Genomic DNA, 14,635 nt, shown 5'->3' on the forward strand with positions numbered 1-14,635 from the left:
CTACCCAGCGGATTGGCCCTGTAAGAAACTTGCCTTTCTCTAATCTGACCATCATTTGCGGAGGTGGATGCCCTGGCCGAAGTCCACCTCCAGGAGCTACGAAAGGGCCGAAAACGCCTCTGCGTCTGCCTGAATGCCGGCCAACTCTTCTGCTGCGGTAGAAAACTACTCTTCCCCCCTGTGGCTTCTGAGATAAGCTTATCAAGCTTTTCACCAAACAACCGATTGCCTTGAAAAGGCAATGAGGTCAAGGATTTTTTAGAGATAGAATCCGCTTTCCATAATCTCAGCCATAATGCTCGCCTTACGGCGATCGCATTTGCTGCTGCCACAGCAGAACACTCGGCCGCATCCAGAGCGGCGCCGACGACATAATCACTCGCTCCTGATATCTGATTTGTCACCTCCAAGATTTCCGCGGGCAGATCCCTGTCTTGGAGGGCCCTATGCAGAGTGTCTGCCCATGAAACCATGGCCTTAGCCACCCAGGTAGCCGCAAAGGAGGGGGCCAGAGCCGACCCTGCTGCCTCATACACTGAGCGGGCAAGCCCCTCTATGAGGCGATCAGTTGGGTCCTTAATAGAAGAACCGCTGGGTATCGACAATAGCGATCTTGATGCTAAACGTGACACCGGTGGGTCCACTACTGGCGACTCCACCCACCCTTTATGGAGTTCAGGAGGAAACGGATACTTTGCTTGCAGCGCCTTTTGCATTGCAAAGCGCTTATCCGGGTGTTCCCTATGTTTCTGGACTAGCTCCTCGAACTCCGGATGTGTGGCAAACCTTCTATGCGGACGCCTGGTTTTCTTGAAGGAGACCTTGTGACCTGAGGCCGTGGACACATCATCCTCGATCTCTAAAGTCTGGTTGACCGCCTCAATGAGGCTGTCCACCGAGTCCTGGTATCCCAGGCTTTCTGGATTCCAGGCTTCCTCCTCCTCCTCCTCGCCCTCATCCTGATCGCTTTCTGAGCTTGGCGACAGGGAACGAGATGCCCTAAAAATCGCCGCCGACTCCCCAGAGGGCCCGGCCGACGGAGAACGAGCTCTCTTACCATGAGCTTGTCTGGTGCTGGAGCGGCCCCTAACGGACGAAGGGTCCTGAGACGTGGACGAGCTGTCTTCCGCTGGCAGACCACCATCCTTGACCCTGCCCGGGCCCCGAAGGGACTCAATTGCCTTCGTAAGGGACATCATAGAATGCGATAAAGACACTGCCCATTCTGGGGGGTCCTGACCCCTGGGCTCTGCAACAATGGGGGGCTCCTGGCTTTCCCTTTGCCAGACATATTGCAGGGTAGGGTAGGAGGAGGAGGGTAACCCCTTCCTTGACAACCAGTGCGGCACTCGAAACGGGGTTGCACTCACCCACCGGTAACGTCCCACCTCTTCCACGGGGTGCTCTGGACGCAGCGAAAACCCCGAGACGTGGACGAGCTGCTTCACGTGCCGTTACTCGCCGGGGGCACTGCGGTGCACTTTGGAGAGAGGCGGCGGGGCTTCCGACCGCACTCCGGCGAGGAAATGCGAGGAGGGGGAGGGGGGCGGGAGCCTCCGGTCACTGTGCGCGCCCGCCGCGCTCCCCTGGCCGCCGGAAGTCAGTGGGCGGGGCTTCCGGCCCCCACCGGAAGCGGCGGGCGGAACTCGCGGCCCTCCCCATACAGCGGGGACCGCGGCCGCCGGCGGAGCTTCAGCCGTACTCCGGCGGGGACCTGCGAGGAGGGGGAGGAGGGCGCGCGCTCCCCGGTCACTGCGCGCCCGCCGCGCCCCCCCCGGGGGCAAGCTCATGGTAAGAGAGGCTGCCGGAAGTCAGTGGGCGGGGCTTCCGGCTACCACCGGAAGGGGCGGGCAGGCCTCGCGCGGCCTTGCGGCTCTCCCCATACCGCGGGGACCGCGGCCGCCGGCGGGACTTCTGGCCGCACTCCGCATGTGGCACTACTCGCACCGGGTTCCACCGGGGAGAGAGTCGGGCCCCGTGAGAAAAAGTAACCCCGTCGGGCGGGGGAACAGACAGCCCCGCGGCGCATTCTGGAGGGTCCCGTTCCGGGGGGTGACCCTACAAACAAAGGTGAGCCTGGCCGCCGGGGGGCTCTCTTGGGGTGCTCTCAACCCCATCCCTGGGCGGGGAGGGGGAGGCTACTGGGGGTGGATGCTTCGATCCCCTGGCTCACCTGCGCCTCCAACTGCACCCCTGGTGTCACTACCTAGGGGTGGAAGGGGCCAACCTGAAATCCCGCGTTGCAGGAGAGGAACAAAACGTGGAGTCCGTTGGGGATCGCCCATCGCTCACACGTGCTCGCCCGTTGTAGTTCATGGGGAAATCGAATCCTCTCATCAGGATGCGTTGCCCCTCTTTACAAAATAAAAAAGAAAAATGGTTGTCTGGGGAAAAGTCCCAGATGTGTCCCTCGGTGCGGGAGAGAAAACACGTGGAGGACTACTCACACGTGGTCGCCCGTTGATGATTTGGGGAGATCGGACCCTCTCTATAGGATCCGTCGCCCCTGTCTTATCTTCAAAGAAAGGAAAAAAAAAAAAAAAAAACTTATCTGGAGCTCCAGACTGCGTGTGCCTCCATCAGACACTAAGCAAAAAACTGAGTTACGCCCGGTCTGGGGGCGAGGGTGTATGCGGCGGAGGAGGAGCTAACTCTTTTTTTGTATACTTAGTGTCAGCCTCCAGACGGCAGAAGCACACACCCACAGTCTCTGTGTCCCCCAATGAGACGAAGGAGAAAGTATTGTTTATTTTATTGAGTCCCTGCGAGGACAGATTTGGGTTACCCCTGTTCAGCATAGCCCTAGTGGCACCAATTTATAAAAGTTTATTATACAAGTCATACCCCGTCTCGTCACTGCATCCTAAGGACCTGCTCGACCCCTACACTAACATCTTGCTCTATGGGCTGGCTGCCCCCTGCAGTGCATTTGTTCCTAGATCTGGGCAGGTAAGTGTTGCTGTCTTTTTGTCAGCTGTTTAAAAATGAATTTTTGGAGACCTTGAGTATTCTTTAATGGCAACGCTTCAACATACCCTAGTGATTCATTTTTTTTGTGACACATTGTACTTTGTGTTAGTAGTAAATTTAGGCCTATATTTGTGTTTATTTGGGAAAATATTTGAATTGTAATGTTTTTGCCAAAATTAAAATTTTGATGCCCTTAAGCCAGATACTTAATGGCTAACATTTCCCACAGGTCTACTTTATGTAGTTATCATTTTAAGATCTTTTTGTTAGGAAGTTAGAAGGGTTGAAAGTTGACCAACGATTTCTCAATTTTCCAACAAAATTTACAAAACCAATTTTTTTGTAGGGGCCACATCACATTTGAAATGACTTTGATGGGTCTATATGACAGAAAATACCCAAAAGTGACACCATGCTAAAAACTGCACCCCTCAAGGTGCTCAAAACCACATTCAAGAAGTTTATTGATTCTTCAGGTGCTTAACAGGAATAAATGGAATGTGTTAGTTTAAAAAAAAAAAAAAAAAAAAAAAAAGAAACTTACTTTACCTCAAAAATGTTGATTTAGCCCCAATTATTTCATTTTCACAAAGGGTAACAGACCATACAATTTATTGTGCAATTGTACACAGATGCCCCATATGTTTACTACAGGGCTCAGCAGGGAAGGAGCGCCTTTTGACTTTTGGAGAGCAAAATTGGCTGGACTACATACAGTAGCTGAGCCCATGATGAGCCTAAACAGTGGAAATCCCCCACAAGTGACCCATTTTGGAAATTACAAACCTCAAGGAATTTATCTAGAGGTGTGGTGAGCACCTTGAACCCACAGGTACTTCAGAGAATTTTATAACGTTAAGCCGATAAAAAAACAAAACAAAAAAAAGCACATTTTTCCCCCCACATTTTTTCATTTTAATAAGGGTAACAGGAGGAAATGGACGAAAAAAATTGTTGTGCACTCTCTCCCGCATACACAGATAGCCCACATGTGGTGGAAAACTACTGCTTGGACACACAGCAGGGCAGGAGTGCCCACTGAATTTTGGAGCTCAATTTTGGCTGTAATAGAAAAAGTATATGCAACAACTATACGGATCACCACCAATATTTATAATACAAAATACATATTTTATTTAATTTCAGCAAACACTACATACAAACACATTGTTAAAAACAATTAAAAAAGACTGTGCAAAAGCAGACATTAGAAAGTGAACAAAGAAAATAGACATACAAAATGTGCTAGACGCATGCTTACACAGGGAACCATCAGCAAATATTATTAATGGTACTCCAAACTCTATTACCATACACCCTGGGACATTCAAATTGCTGCAGCCAATATTACCTCACAGCAGATAGTCAGAGCATATTACCAGCACAGGAGCCCTGGAGGCATAGGCAAAAATCTCCCCTGCCTCCAACCATGATACCAGGCGGGACCCCAAGTGGAAGCACAAAGCCGGGTTTTGTGGAACCTAGGACAGTATTTATTTGTACACAGCATGCATACAGGTATCAGTACTCGAAATATTGAAATATAGTAATATATATCTCTATGTAGTGGGACTTCATTAATTAATGAGCACTTGCATTTTGTCTGGGGTTTTGGAACCTTAAATATTGAATTGTATGTGATTACGACCCAATTTTCTTTGTTCACTTTCTAATGTCTGCTTTTGTACAGACTTTTTTAATTGTTTTTAACTATGTGTTTGTATGTAGTGTTTGCTGAAATTAAATATATATTTTTGTATTATAAATATTGGTGGTGATCCCTATAGTTGTTGCATATACTTTTTCTGCTTCTATATAGTCTTATATGCATAGGGAGATCCCACATACGATATTGTTTGAGATGGTGCCCGTTTACCCCATTATTTTCTAGCACGGTATAATTTGTTATGCAATTTCTCCTGCGTACGTCAATACCACATATGTGGTAGAAAACTACTTTTAAGGCACCGAGCAAAGCACAGAAGGGAAGAAGCGCCATATTTGAGTTCAGATTTTGCTGGAATGGTTTAGGGTGCCATGTCACATTGGCAGAGCCCTTGAGGTGCCAGAACAGCAGAACCCCTCCATAAGTGACCTCATTTTACAAACTACACCCCCAAATACATTCAACAACGGTTGCAGGGAGCATGTGGATACCACATGTGCTTCACAGAATTGTATATCATTGGGCGATAAAGAAAGCATAATTACATTTTTACCACTTAAATGTGGTTTTAGCCCCAAGTTTTTATAAGGGCTAATAGGAATAAAAACGGACCTCGCAGTTTGTTGTGCAATTTTTCCTGAGCGCACCAATTCTCTAGATATAATTAAGAACTACTTTTCACTCAGTGGAAAGCTAGAAAGGAAGGAGTGCCACATTGTAGTCCAGATTTTACTGTTGCTGCTTGCGGGTGACATGACCCACTGGAAGAGCCCTTAGTATGCCAGCACAACAGAACTCCATAAGTGACCCCATTTTACAAACTACAACTTTCAATTACCGTATTTTCCGCTTTGTAAGGTGCGTCTTACAAAGAGGATATACCTTTGCGCTGCCGCTGAGGGTACTTGCCGCGGCATTCTTTGCCCTGATGCTGCCGCTGCGCTGTCTGCCGGTTCTTACCGCCATCGCCGCGCTACTGTCCCCCCGTAGTTTCTTCCGCCGCCGCGCTCTGTCCCGTTCAGTGTGGGGGGTCTCTGCCGCTCCATGCCTGCTTTCCTGTGTCTTTCTTCCTGGAAAATGGCTGCCGCAATCTCATCTCCCGAGATTTCAGTGCCGAGATGTCCATCTGCGCATGCGCGGCGGCCATTTTCCAGGAAGAAAGACACTGGAAAGCAGGCATGGAACGGCAGAGACCCCCCCACGCTGAACGGGACAGAGCGCGGCGATGGCGGCAAACACCAGGGGACAGGAGCGCGACGGTGGCGGTAAGAACCGAGGGACAGAGCGCGGCGGTGGCCGTAAGAACCGGGGGAGAGCGCGGCGGTGGCCGTAAGAACCAGGGGACAGAGCGCGGCAGTGGTGGCAAGCAGGCACCGGGGGACAGAGAATGGCGGTGGTGGCAAGCATCAGGGGACAGAGGGCGGCGGCAGTATCAGACACCGGCAGCGGCACGCTGCACATCAAAACACCCCTCATCCCAGCAGCAATGTTCCACTCCAGCCTCCTCCATCACCACCCCTGGTAAGCAATAAGACGCATGGATTATAGGATGCACCACCATTTTATTAAAAAAAGTTTTTTTTCCTATTTTTCTCCTCAAAATTTGGGGTGCGTCTTATAATCCGGAGCGTCTTATAAAGCGAAAAATACGGTAACTCATCTAAGTGATCATATGGACACCACAAGTGTGTAACAGAATTTTATAACAAATTGTTGTTTTAGCCCAAAATTTTACATAGAAAAGGGTAAAAATGGCACCAAAATTTTTCACACAATTTCTGCTGAACGTGGCAATATGCCATATGTGGTTGTACAGGACTGGCTGGCACAGAGCGCTATTTGTGTCTTGGAAGAACAAATGATTGAACAATAGTTTGTGGACTTCATATACAGAGCCATTAATTGCAAGAAGAGCAGGATCTCCCTTCAAGTGACCCCATTTTGGAAATTACACCCCTCTGGGAATTTATCTAGAGCTGTAGTGACGATTTTGACTCCATGGGCGTTTTCCAGAAGAAAAAAAAAAAAAAAAGAGGGAGTGAATGTTGCCAAGTCAAAATTACAAATTTGTCAGTGTAGTGCCCAGTATATTGTATTGCCCACATTTTAGTAGCCAGCTTGTGCTTCTGAAGACATGTAACCCTAAATTAAAGGGAATCTGTCACCCTTTTTTTTGGCTTTGCAGCTGCTGTCATAGACATCGGGGGCTTATCTACAGCATCCTGTAATGCTGTAGATAAGCCTCCGATGTAACCTGAAAGAGAAGAAAAACACGTTATATTATACTCACCGAGGTGGGCGGTCCGGTCCGATGGGTGTCGCCGTCCCATCCGGCGCCTCCCTTCTTCATGCGATGATGTCCTCTTCTCCCGTCCTGTAATGGCTCCGGCGCAGGCGCACTGCTCTGCCCTGTTGAGGGCAGAGCAGAGTCCTGCAGTGGCGCAGGCTTCGGGAGAGGTCTGGCGCCTGCGCACTGCAGAATTCTGCTCTGCCCTCAACAGGGCAGAGCAATGCGCCTGCGCCATTTCAGGACGTGAGAAGAGGACGTCATCGCATGAAGAAGGGAGGCGCCGGACCGCAACACCCATCGGACCGGACCGCCCACCTCGGTGAGTATAATATAACGTGTTTTTCTTCTCTTTCAGGTTACATCGGAGGCTTATCTACAGCATTACAGAACGCTGTAGATAAGCCCCCGATGTCTATGCCGGCAGCTAATAGGGGATAAAAAGGGTGACAGATTCCCTTTAAGCGGGCTCTCATTACTACAGAAGTGTCAAACATGTGGTTCAGGCACACTGTGGGGCTTAGAAGGGAGGGGGGCATTTGGGAGTGCAGAATTCTCTGGATTTCTTTTTGGGGTTGAAGGGGGTGAGGAGCCATTTTTTTCAGAGCTTTTGTGCTACCAGTAACATGGAAACCACTTATATTGGATTATCCATCTAAATCTCTCAATGACCCAATTTAGATGATACCCCCGACGGGTCCATTCACTATAATAAGGCAGCAGAGTTACTGTTCAGAGGTGTCCTTTTGAGAAGCACACAAAACTGTAGCTCACAGTTTTATGCATGCTTTAAAAGACTTACATCTACCGATCATAGGCCAGACAGAGTCCACAGTGCCTCCATCAGCCTCATTATAGGGTTCTGTCTGAATCACATATTTACACGGAAACCCTGATGTAAGCGCTCAGCGCAGAGCACAGGATAAATGTGAAAGCCTTACTGAGATCTTTGGGAGTCAGCATGAACAAGTCAACAGTAGGTAAAGAATTAGTTTAAGTTTTAACGTCATTGCTTGTGTGGTGTACGTGATAAAATTGCTTTTTTTTTGGGTCGGTACAATTACAGCAATACCAGATTTATATCGGTTCTTGATGTTATGTTACTACACACTAGAAAAAAATTTTAGGCCTTTTTTCTGCAACTCCAGATTTTGAGAGTATGATTTTTCTATATTTTTGCCAACAGTGTCATGTGAGGACTTGTTTTTTGTTTGTGGGACGAGTTGGTGTTTTTACTGGTACCATTTTCCAGCACTTTTTTTTAAATAACTTTCTATTCCAATTTTTGGGAGGCAGAATGAACAAAAGTACCAGCAAGTCAGGAATTGATCTTTTTTTTTATGCTGTTCTGCATATGATAAAAGTGCTCTCTCAATGGGAAAGTCCGTCTTCACTGAATACAGATTTTACCTCAGAATTGAGAATTTTAATAAGAATTGATCAATTTTGGCAGAGAAAGAAGCAGATTTCTGTGATAAGATATATTACAAAATCCATTTTTTCATGTGTACTATTGATTTATGAAATAAAACAACGGTTACACTTGAAAGGTTTGTTTCCTACTTCTGAGATGGGTACACTTGTGAAGTGCTTGTAAAAATAAGAAACTTTGCAATTTACTTATTATATTTTTGCCACGTTCTTTCAAATCTTCAATGTTTTTATTTTAGTTTACTAATTGCTACCAAGGGATATGGCTACCACTGATGTCTATGAGCAGTGGCTAAACATGCACTGTGCTTGGAAGCTTTGAAAGAGTTTCCTTGTAAGGCAGGCTGGGACCGCAGGAGCGCAATGCTAGCTCCTGATCCCCGCCACTGTCAGTGCCACTGTGCTTCCGATGCTGTAGAGACAAAGCACACAGTTTGGTCCAACATCACAAAGATGGTGTTGGCCAGAAATATCAATCACGACTGCACATTACCAAGCAGAAAGTTGAGGATTTGTGAGCTTCTGAAAAAAACAAAGCAGGATTAACCCTTAAAAAGGGAATCTTTCAGCACATATTACATGTGGGAATTTGTGACTCAATGAAGCACTTGGAAAAATCAGTCCTGCTGCAGTGACACGCCCCAGTGCACTTCTATCATGATTTGCATATAACTAGCTTCTATGCTAAGTTTCCATGATTGGCATGTCAGATCTCTACAATGACTGTACCAAGTCACCTAGTCTGAGAGCAGTATTATGTAGAGACTGAGACCTTCATTAAAGTGATGTGTCACTCACTGAGCTGCTGGCTGTAGATTTGATAAAACCACTGTTTTATCAGCAGCAGATCATCACTAGAGGACTAGTAAACCTGCTGCCATGTAGTCCACCATATTCATGAGGTAAGTATAATAACAACCACACCACTGATTGGTTGCTTTCAGCCTATGCACAGTGTGCCCAAAAAGCTGCCTATCAGTGGTGTGGGCGGGTTACATGTAACATTGCGGTAGCCATCTGTTACGCACCGGCACGTTATGTGCCAATATGGTAAGTACTTATCTTCTCTAGTGGCGTCGCTCTGGAACTCCCACCTGGGACAATCTATTCATCTCACATACTCAGTAATACCTAGGTCCGTTACCTTCAAGAGTTTAAACTCTGGGCCTTTTTGCTAGGTGTACTCTCCCAGGATCAGTCTTTGGGAGATCGAGGTCTCTTAGTCACATCTGCTCCGGATGTCGCCATCTATTTCCTTTTTGTCTCCTATCTCTTTAGGGGCACCCCTTAAAGCGGCACTGCTCACAAAAGACCATATGGCCCCCTTTCTATGTACTCCAGGCCCGTCTTTCTGATAGGAAATTGTCACTTACCCCTTCAACTTATCCTCTCTCACTCTGGGCTAGTCCCAAACATTAGCTCTCACTATCCTTACTGTCAAAGTACACACATAATGTGTGTGCAAAACTGTAAGGTGCTGTGGAATATGTTGGTGATATATATATTATTATTATTAACACTTTTAACGCATATCACAATTCACAGTATACATCATGATTCACAACATAACATTAAACTCCTCAAGGGGCAAAGTGGGCAGCATGTTCATCTCCTTACATAAACACAGCTGACATCATTCAGACAACTGGCAGATCTGTGGTTTTATCACAAAGACAGCACAACATGCAGAACAGCAAGTTACATTATGCTGCTCTCGGGAGAGCAAAAACCTACGTTTTGCCACAGAGGACAACTCAAGAACATACATTTTCTAATGAATAATGGGAAAAATATAGTCTTATACCTTATATGAAGCTGTGTATAGCGAGGTTCTCCTGAAGACTTCCTTATATCCACCGCCAGCCTTTTCCATCCTTCTTGAGGATCAAGAAAATCAGACAACTGGCGGAAAAGTGCGGGACTGAGGTTACGCACATAAGTGGACGGTGATACAGTCTTACTCATTTTACAATCCTGTTAGAAACATATAAAGAGTGATCTGGTCATGTAGAAAACACTTCCTGGCTTATAATACAAAATACCATTAGTAAGTTTCAGTTATATCTATTTTCTTTACTTGCTTATATGGCACCATTACTTCCACAGAGTCTTACAGGCATCATCATCACTGTCCCTATTGGGGCTCACAACCCAAGATGTCAATTAGTATGCCTTTCACAGTAGCACCAACATGTTCCGGAGCCCCTTACAATTCAGTGAATACATGTACCAACAAAACCAGACATTCAAGAGTGATAAGGTACTAATCATTCAAACGCTGAATTACAGGACTCGTCACAAGAGCTCACAATCTGTAGGAAAAAGGTGTGACAAGAGTTAAAAGGGCTAGTTTTGATCAGCAGTCAGGGCATAGTACGCATGAGCCAGTTACTCAGCCAGTTTCTGACTATGAACACTTATGAAGTAAATTAGGGTTCAAGAAGAATGGGGGCAATGGTTAGGCCGAATTGACATACTAGTGTTTCGCAGTTTGAGAAAGGACAGTGATGCAAGGACCGGCCGCGGATCTCCTCACCCAAACTTGCTGCCACAGACATACTGTATGAGGCTGGAGAGTTCGGATCAGGAGATGCCTGCGGCCAGTTCGTGCATTCCTGTCTGTACTAGGAGCCGCAGGGCTGTGGAGTCAGAGTCATGGAAATTGAGGAGTCGGAGGTATGGCTTACTGACTCCACAACCCTGGCAGGGCTGTGGAGTCGGATTCGTAGAGTTGGAGCCCATTTTGGTGGAGTCGGTGTCATAGAAATTAAGTAGTCAGAGGTTTGGCTGACCGACTCCACAGCCCTGCTTGGAGGGAGTGAGAAACATGGATGTGTGAATCCGGCCGGCGGTGAGGAATAGGTACAAGATGGAGGGGGAAGTGTTTTAAATTGAAAAGCACCTGTTCACTAGAGGTTATAGTGCAGTACAGCAGTTATATAAGGTAATGTACAGGTTATAATATAAAATAGAAAGTGCGGAAAAAACTAGATGACATCTGCCTGGGGGCTCAGCCTGCAGAGGGGCGCTGTCAGGCAGCCTTATGCGGTGGTCTGAAAGGTCTCTGTAGGGGCAGCAAAGTGGTGCTCCCTGGAAGTTGGATTTGGCCATTCTACAAGTCAGTTGTTACACTGACTGAGGAAGGAGTATAGTATAGAGCCTAGACATCACAGGAGGTACACAGTGTGAAGAAGGGGCGCAATATGGAAAGGGGCAGTGTGGCGGATATAGCTAATAAGGGGAACACTGCGGTGGTTATAGATAATGGGGCAAACAGTGCCAGTTATAGTTCGGCAGGGGATATGTGTGTAGGAAACATTTAAAAAAAAAAGTAAAAGACTACATGGTTGCCATGTACCACGAGAGACAGTCTAGAGGTCATATTTTAAGCAGGGGGTACAATGAGAAGCAATTAGTCAGCAATTGTATATAGGGCTGACTTGACATTGTAGTTGAGCGCTGTACTGAGCATGGTGATTGTAGCCATGTACTGATGGCGCTTCCAGCCATGGATTTGTGTACAGATGACCCTTCCGCCCTTGGATTGTGCAGCATTCATGCACGGATGGTGCTCTTGGTGACATTCAGGTAATGATGGATGGTGCTTCAGGTGATGTTTGTGTGTTCCGATAGTGGTTCTGGTCATGTATTCATGTACCGATGGTAATTTGAGTGATGTATTTTTGTACTGTTATTGGTTCTGATCCTGTACACATGTGGCAATCCATAACTAGTGTTGAGCGATACCACCCGATATTGAAAATTATCGGATCGGATTGGATCGGCCGATATAAAAAAAGCATCGGGTATCGCCGATTCCGATCCCGGAAGTCCCATTCAAGTCAATGGAACAGAAATATCGGAATTAAAAAAAAAAAAACCTTTCTTTCCTTGTAGGTTAATTCTACATGAAGAAAAACAACTAATAATAATGTAGAATGTACTGGGGGAGGTGTAGGAGACATTAAAGCCATAGAGGTTTAGCTCAATCAAATGGAAGAGCAGGAATTAAATTTTTTTTTTTAAAAGACGTTCGGAGTTACAAAGATATTGCCTATGATAACCTCTTTTATATTTTGTCAGATATGTATGTTTCACTACTTCCATGCTCTTCACCTTTTTTACTTCTCCCACACTTTCTCCTCCATCATCCTCAGCAGCAGCAGCATCTTTTTCATCAACAACTTCTTCACCTTATTCATCTTCTTCACCTTCTTCCTATTATTCTTTTTTTGTACATTATTCATATTCTTATTCAACGATTATTCTTCTTCATATTCTACTTCTTTATCTTCTTCCTATTCTTCTTCTTCATCATATTCTTATTTGTGACAGGCATTCCTGTAGTTGTTATCTATAAAAGTTTGAAGATTACACCTTCCGTTCTGCCTGTCACAAAAGATTTACCACAGGATTTGTCCTTGTTCAGTTTGGCCTGCAGCAGCAGCCATTTTCCAGGGGCACCACGAGGAGGAACGGACTCACCCCCATACACTGCTTAGTCTTCTTCTGCTTATAATTTAGATAACATCATTTCCTCTGATTTTTAGTCTTAGGCCTCTTTCACACTTCAGTTTTTTACAATCAGTCACAATCCGCCAGGTTTTGAAAAAAACGGATCCTCATTTTTTGAGGATCCGTTTTTTTCCCCCATTGACTTGCATTAATGGCGGATTGTGACGGCTTGCTGTCTGTTGCATCCGTTTTTTGTGAGGATCCGCCAAAATTTACTGTCCGTCACCATCCTCAAAGATTTCAAAACGGAGCTTGTAACGTTTTTTTCTCTGGCGGATCCTCCAGACACTCATTTAACCCGAAATTCTTTCTGGGTGCCGGACAACAACAAAAAAAAAAATTCTCTCTCTCTCTCGGCCAGCGTTTCCTTTAAATTTCCTCATTTTCAGGATCCGTCTGAAAACGGATCCTGTGCCATCCGTTCACATCAGTTGAGAACGGATCCGCTTGTCTGACTTTTTGGCGGATTTGAACTGATGCAAAAAACTGAAGTGTGAAAGAGGCCTTATGCTTAATGTTCTTCTGCTTTTGGTTTTTCTGCTTCTTGGTCTTCTGTCTCTTGTTGTTCTGCATCTTGGTGGTTGTCTTCATGTTCTTTGTCCTCTTGGTCATCTTCTTCAGGGTCATCTTTTTGGTCTTCTTCGGTGTGGTCTTCAGGGTCATCGTCTTCAGGGTCATCGTCTGGGAGATCCAGAGTGAGAACCAAAAATCATTTCCACAAGCTTGAACTTGGAAAAGTAGCAGAAGGTACAAGGAGGCTGAGGAACTGCCGAGAACCAGCTGACGGTACTGGAACCCGGATCGGTAGCAGAAGGAACAAGAGCAAATGGAACTAGCGAGGACCAGCTGACGGTGCTGGAACCCGAAGGGGCAGCAGAAGGAACAAGAGCCAATGGCACAACAGTGGACCAGCTGACGGTGCTGGAAGATGGTTACTAAGCAGGAGGTACCTGTGCTACAAAGCACTACCAAGGACCAGCTGACGGTGATGGAACTCGGATACCGAGAAGGAGGCACCTAGGCCAAAGGCACTGCCGAGAACCAGCTGACGGTGCTGGAACCCAGATGGGTAGCATAAGGTACCCATAATAAACAAAGTTGCAAGGCCGCGAGCAGGAAGCAGTTAACGAAACCCACAGTCCAACAGGGGGTGCTTGTCCTATTGGCACTACGGAACCAGCCTTTATTACCAGAACCCGCAGCCCACATAGGAAGCACCGAAACTGCAGGCACCATAGACTCGGCTAACCCGACCGCAATACAACAGAACAACGTATTGGTGGCAAAGTGACGTTGACACTACCCGGAAACAGCAGGCGTGCTGGAACCAGGCTGGGCAGGAGGGAGTACCCGTGTCAAAGACACTGCCGAGAACCAGCTGACGGTGCTGGAACCCGGATGGGTAGCAGAAGCTACAAGAGTCAATGGAACTAGCGAGAACCAGTTGACGGTGCTGGAACCCAGAGTGGCAGCTGAAGGAACAAGAGCCAATGGCACAACCGTGGACCAGCTGACGGTGCTGGAACACGGTTAATAAGCAGGAGGTACCTGTGCTACAAAGCACTACCAAGGACCAGCTGATGGTGCTGGAACTCAGATACCGAGAAAGAGGCACCTAGGCCAAAGGCACTGCCGAGAACCAGCTGATGGTGCTGGAACCCGGATGGGTAGCACAAGGTACCCATAATAAACAAAGTTGCAAGGCCGCAAGCAGGACGCAGTTACCGAAACCCACAGTCCAACAGGGGGTGCTTGTCCTATTGGCA

At 46.8% G+C, this 14,635-nt stretch overlaps 1 protein-coding gene across 1 annotated transcript in view; it reads right to left on the reverse strand.

The window, feature by feature from the left end:
• IRAK4 (interleukin 1 receptor associated kinase 4) overlaps positions 1-14,635 on the reverse strand; it is a 77,641-nt gene that overhangs the window by 43,741 nt on the left and 19,265 nt on the right. The window contains exon 2 of the mRNA XM_073573239.1: positions 10,159-10,328. Within this exon, the coding sequence (XP_073429340.1) occupies positions 10,159-10,319 (161 nt within the window). The 5' untranslated portion in view covers positions 10,320-10,328. The remainder of the gene's footprint in view (positions 1-10,158; positions 10,329-14,635) is intronic.

The sequence above is a fragment of the Dendrobates tinctorius genome, unplaced genomic scaffold, assembly GCF_039654945.1.
Source record: "Dendrobates tinctorius isolate UK_male_01 unplaced genomic scaffold, ASM3965494v1 ptg000035l, whole genome shotgun sequence".
Taxonomy (NCBI): Eukaryota; Metazoa; Chordata; class Amphibia; order Anura; family Dendrobatidae; genus Dendrobates; species Dendrobates tinctorius.